Here is a 6,000-nt window from a genome sequence, read left to right on the forward strand (position 1 = left end):
TGCCCCTTTTGCTCCACCTACAGTCTGACATTACTAAGAGAGGAGCAATGTCTGACATGCTGGGGACTTGTTTTATTTATTGTTTTAAACCCAAGCACAGACTAAAAGGCTTTTTCTCATCTAGATCCAAGGCTGGTGGTTACAGCCTACATACATACAATTCCTGCCATGCTTCACTGATGTGCAACAGGGCATGCAGGCAAGTGGGAAGACAAGACCATTGCAAGGCAGTATTTACAAAATGGGAGGAAGTGCTCAGTAACAGCACATCAATATACAAAGAAGAAAATTAAAATGGACTATAGCAACCCAGCAAAGAGGCCAGGGAATTCTGTGGCTGGGAATAGGATGAGACAAAGGAAAGAGACTTCGAGGAAAGGGCTAGTAGGGTAGAAGAGACACAAGACACGCGTTTGCAGTTGATACAGTGATCAACTTTTCCAAGTTGCTTGTTATTTTTGGACCAAGCTGACTTGCAGGAGCTAGACCAGGGACTGGAAGTAATGTTCTGTCACAGGGTTCATGGCAGACCATCCACAGCAAGCTCCAACACGGCTACTGAGTCAGCAGCTCACAGCAGCAAATGCTGTCATAGTGTACACTGCATACATTTCTTCCCCCCTCCACTCACTCTCAGAGCTAGAAAAGCTCCAAAAAGGAAGGTTAGAAACATCATGGCCTTCAGGCTAGGTTTTAACAGAAACAAGATGACTAAAGCAGCAAAGCAAGAAGGATGTGATTAATAAAAATGTTTATGAGGGCAAAGAGATCCCCCCACACTCACCTGCCAAGCCTAGAGGGTATTTCACTGACAAAGACCAAGCAGCCAGCACACAGCAGAGAGCCACCAGCATACAGTAAATTGTCCTGCCTGTCAGACATGACAGCAGAAACCCACTGAAGGATCTTTCCTCTGTGGGATCGAGCCCACCACACACTTTACAAGAGTTAAATCCCATGTTCTCATTTCCTTCTCTGTTTCCACACCTTCTCAAACCCATTCCATCCTAACTGCCTCAGCTAACTGTACCCAGTAAATTTCTCAATTACCTGAAAGCATCAGACATCCAAGGAAAAGGAGGAGTCTTCCTACTTACAATGCACATTCAGAAGATGCAAATAAGATCTGCAAGCATATTTGGACTTGGGCTGCTTGTTCAATGCAATTTGTCTACAGTCTCTGTAGAGTCTGCAGTCAACCTCAGAGGCCTGAGCCTGAAGCTTATAGAAACCTCCAGCTGAATTTTCAAACTGTCCCATTCCTGCAGTCCACCACAGTCTCCCCTCACATCATGCTAGAGTCACCAAAAACACACAGATCACATCTGTGAAACAGAAAAGTCGTCTTCAGAAGACCACTGTTTCTATTTCAGAAAAGTACAGAGAAAAAGATAAATTTAGGGAACTGATAGGATGACATAGATTTAGAGGCTGATGGAACATGTTCTTACAGGATACCATGGGTATTTCACCTAAAGAAATCATCACCTCCCTGCCCCTTTACAGTGCTCTGTGCAGGAGTATCTTGAGCATCTGCTCAGCAGCAGAAGCAGTGCAGCCCAGCAGAGTTGCTGCCACAGTCCAGTAAAAAAAGTCCCAAAAAAGCGGCAAAAAAAGTCAAAACCTTCCAATTCTAGCACCAGTTTTCCACCAATTCACTGCAGAGTCTCATTCACATCACCACAATTGGGCAAGACTGTACTGGTGCTTGCTCTGCAGTGAGAGACCAGAGGCAGTGGGAGCCCCAAGCCTGCTCCCAAAACAGCTGAGGCACACGCAGTGATGGCCATTGTTTGGCCTGTGCATCTGTCCAGCAGGACTCAAAGTCTTTGCTTTTCCTACCCCACAGGAGTGTTGCAAGGATTAGTTCATGTATATTCAGCACAGTTTTTCAAAGCACTGCAAAAGAGCCAAACCCTTCAATTTTTTTTCATCTTTTCCTTGCTCTGTCACTCCCTCCTGATGTGTTTCTCCCCTCCTGAGAAACAAACAAGCATGAGGTCTGCGGGAGTGGGAGGGGGGAAGCACATTCCAGGCTGCTCCTCTTCTCTCAAGCCACAAATGGCACCAAACCCTGCCATCCGTCCAGCACCTTGTGCAAGTGCCTGGCACCCCGGCCTCCCCACGAAGCCCGGGGAGGAGCTGGACAGAACACGCAGCAGAGTGTTTAACCTCATCCCATTTTCTTTTTGGTTTCAAGGAGCAAAACACGAGGGTCAAATGGCCACCCCTGGAGCTGTGCAGCCTGCCAACACACCCACAGCAAGGCAGGGGGATTGTGCACAAGCCTTGCTTTGCAGCTCCCCTTCTCAGACAAAATGGCAAGCAGATGCTGCAGCCAAGGTCTACCCAGAGGGTGCGGAGCGGGTGCATCCCAACCCTCAGGGAACATACCAAAGCCTTGGCACTCAGCCTTGGCACGAGGGTATGGTTCACATCCGAGTGTATGTAAGGGCTAGACGTCAGACCTCATGTTTTGTGCAAGTGCAGGCAAATCCGATGTGGGGCATTTTCTTCTGTGCACAGACTTGCTGAGCCAGAGCAAAAGCGCAATCCTGGGAGCAGAGCTCAGGTACAGGCAGCAGCAAGGTGAGGATGTGGACAAATCACTGGGGGTTGCCCTGCGGAACAAAGCTGATTGGAGTGCTGCTTAAAAAACCCAAGAGCATCAGAAAGGGTTAAAGAAAATGGTACTAAAAATGTGAACAGGTCTAGTCAAAAAGTACCTTCCCTTGGCTACAGTGCTTGACACCTGGACAGCCATGCAGAGAACAAGAACATCCACTACTCCATCAGAGAGCAGTAAAATCAGCGTTAGCATACATATGGAAGTCTCCAGATGTTGCAAAAGCAAATTAAGATGAGTCACACATAAAATAAATTTTTAAAGAGTTGCTTTCAACACGTTGCTTTGATAAGCTTAGAATGCAATCTTAAATGAGGAAAATAACCTCGGTTATTGAGGAAAATACTCTCAGCATAAGAGCATAAATGCATAAACTCTAATGCAAGAACACCCCACACCCCAAAATCCACTGGGGTTCAGTAAATCAATTTTACTGAAGTGGGAGACAAAAACCCTATTCCCTAATTCAGAGGAAAGCTTTTCAATGAGTTTGACATCAGTGAGTATGGAAAAGGTTTTGAAATCAAGATAAGAAATCACTTAATTTTTTAGCATGACAAATTTAGTGTCACTTACCACAGATGCTGACATTACATAGAGCATCTTTCATGGTGAGGACTGCAGGAGAATTCTGTCAGCTTCACTGGCATTGCACACAAGCCAAGATACAGTTCCAGTTCACTCCTAGGATTTCTTTCAGGAACTCTATGCAGCACGTGAACACTAGATTTTAAGCCAATGCAGTTCTAGTCTTTGAGTTGTAAAATTGACATTAAGGCAATGTCAGAAAAGGAAGTACAGAAAAAGCAATGTAGCTATGAATTTCCAAAAGGTTTCAGAATGCAATAGCTGATGATTTGTCTCCTTGATGTATTGCTGTGTAGGCACTGCACCACAAGCACTTGCACTGACTAGGACAGATGTTTACCTCTCCAAATGGAAATGGATTTCAGCAGAATCACCCCTCTTGTGCTCCACTGTGCAGGTCTTCATGTATTAGATTGCCTATAGCAACTAAAAGGCTATGGATGTACTCAAATAAAGCAGAAATCCAGAGGGAGATGTTCCAGAAATGCTTTAAACATTCAGCTTGGCATGAAACAAAATTCCCACAATTTCTGTCCTTACTAGTCATGAACAGGAAGACTTAGTATAGGTAGCTGGCTTGACAGAGCACAAATCTTGAATGAATAATAAAAATACCATTAACTATCCTAGTGTGGGTTGGTGGGGGGTTGCTTTTTTTATTATTATTATTTATTTTTTTTCCTTCTTTTTGGCAAAGAAGTTTAAAGAATAACATCATTTCTCTCAGGGAAAGTAGCAGCTATAAGGCAGAAGTCACTGGGATAAGAGGATGATACTCAGGATGTCAGTGGCTACAAACTACTGACTGCATAGTGTTACACAAAGTATTTCACATCACATCGAGGATAATGAACATCAGATTCCAGGAGGTTATATACCTCCCAGCCTCACGTACAGTCCCAGCTCCTCAAACACAGCATCAGTTCAAAATGCCTGAAAGGGAAGCACCTCTGGGGCAGAGGGCATTGGAGGGTTACTAAAGGGTTTCTGGGGGCTCTTCTCTGCAAACTGAAGGCAGATCATTTTCAGAATACACAATGTTATATACTAAAAGACAAACAAAAACATCCTTCCCAAAAACAAACAAACCAGCCCAAAACAAACAAACAAACACAAAACAGGAAAAGTACAAGAAAGCCAAAGCTGGACAGAGTCCACGTTGTCATCCAGGATGCTGTGTCTCGGGAACTGGCCGTGACCACTGACCGCACACACCAGTGAGAACGCTGGGGGGGGACCATACCTGGGCGGCTTGAGAGAGATGCAAGTGGGGGCACACGTGGGACGTTTGGGAGCATGGAAGCGCGGGTAACCCTTTGGAGAGGGCGGTGAGGAGGGACGGGGCGGGGCGGTGCCTTACCTGGATGTAGGCGCGCTGCAGGTAGCTGTAGGGCACCCTGCGCTGGAAGTCGGCGCGCACCTCCTCGGCGGCGCGGTGTCGGGAGGCGGCCCCGAGCCGCGGCTCCTCGCAGCGCCGCACGCAGTCTGCCCGCCGCAGCACCGAGCCGAAGAAGGGCAGGTCCCCGCCGGCCCCCGGGCCCGGCGCCTCCAGCCGCACCTGCCCGCGGCACGACCGCCGGCACCGCAGCCTCGCCGCCCGCAGCTCCCGCCGGCTGCGCAGCGCCCGCTCCAGGCACCGCGCCGCGCCCGCGAAGTCCCCGCCGTAGTACGCCTCCACCCCGCTGGCGTACAGCGCATCGAAGGGCTCCAGCGGGCCGCCCTCCGCCGCGCACCCGCCGCCCGCCGCCGGCAGCAGCGGCAGCAGCAGCAGCGGCAGCAGGGACCCCCAGGGCCGGCTCCCCCCGGCTGCCATGCCCGCCGCACCGGCGGCTCCGAGCACCGTGCGCCCGGGCTCGGGGCGATGCGGTTCGCAGGCGGGGCTGCTGGAGGGTCCGCGCGGTGGAGTCCGTCCGTCCGGCGGGGTCTGGGGATCTCTCTGTAGTGGGGTTTGGGGATCTCTGTATAGTGGGGTCCGTGCAGTGGATGTCGGCGTAGTGGAATGCGGGGTTCCGCGCGGTGGAGTCCGCCCGGTGGGGTCCGCGGATCCGAGCAGTGGATCTCTGTGTGGTGCGGTCCGCGCGATGGATTTCGGTGTAGGGGGACTCGGGGGTCCGTCCGCGGGAGGCGGGCGCGGTGCAGCGGCTCTGGGCTCAGCGGGTTCCGGGGCCGGTGCGCGGGGTTCGGCGGTGGCTCTGCCCGGACCGGGCCCGTGGCTCCCTGCACGCCCGGCCCTGTGCCGCCCTCCCGCGCCGCCGGCACCTCTTAAAGGGCCCCGCGCCGCCGGCCCGCCCCGCCCGCGCCGCCGGCCCGGCCCCGGCCCCCCCGCAGCGAGCTGGGGGCGCGGAGGGGGCGCGACCGGCTGCCGGGGCTGCTCGGAGCATCCCCGCTCCGCCGCTCGCCCCGGCGGCTGCGGGAATCGGTAAATGACATCGGGAAATGGAAATCTCCGTGGAGTGATGTCAATGGCAGCAGTAGCCTTTCCTCCCTCTTCTCCCTGCCGTGCTTCACACGTCCTCCTGCCTCCCTCCTGGTGTCCTCGTTCGAAGGATGCTTGGTTTTGTTTCCCTGCGAGGCTGTTGCTTGGAGCTGTTTTCCGCTGGGTTCTCCACCCCCCCTCGCCATTCTTGCCCCGGCAGCCTCCCGCCTTTGGGAATTCCGCAAATAAATCATCTGGGATGGGCACAATGAGTGGCTGGTGAAGCCTTTTCAGCTCCCAGCTGTGTGTTTGTCTCGATTCCTCCAAAATTTCTCTCTTCCAATGCTGCAATGCCCTGCCCTGCCAAAAA

At 51.8% G+C, this 6,000-nt stretch overlaps 1 protein-coding gene across 1 annotated transcript in view; it reads right to left on the reverse strand.

Moving 5' to 3' along the window:
• The window catches only part of P3H2 (prolyl 3-hydroxylase 2), a 68,572-nt gene extending 63,151 nt beyond the window's left edge, over window positions 1–5,421 (reverse strand). The window contains exon 1 of the mRNA XM_032698382.1: window positions 4,575–5,421. Within this exon, the coding sequence (XP_032554273.1) occupies window positions 4,575–5,027 (453 nt within the window). The 5' untranslated portion in view covers window positions 5,028–5,421. The remainder of the gene's footprint in view (window positions 1–4,574) is intronic.
• Window positions 5,422–6,000: the final 579 nt, after the last annotated feature.

Source organism: Chiroxiphia lanceolata, chromosome 10 (genome assembly GCF_009829145.1).
Source record: "Chiroxiphia lanceolata isolate bChiLan1 chromosome 10, bChiLan1.pri, whole genome shotgun sequence".
In the NCBI taxonomy this organism is placed as follows: domain Eukaryota; kingdom Metazoa; phylum Chordata; class Aves; order Passeriformes; family Pipridae; genus Chiroxiphia; species Chiroxiphia lanceolata.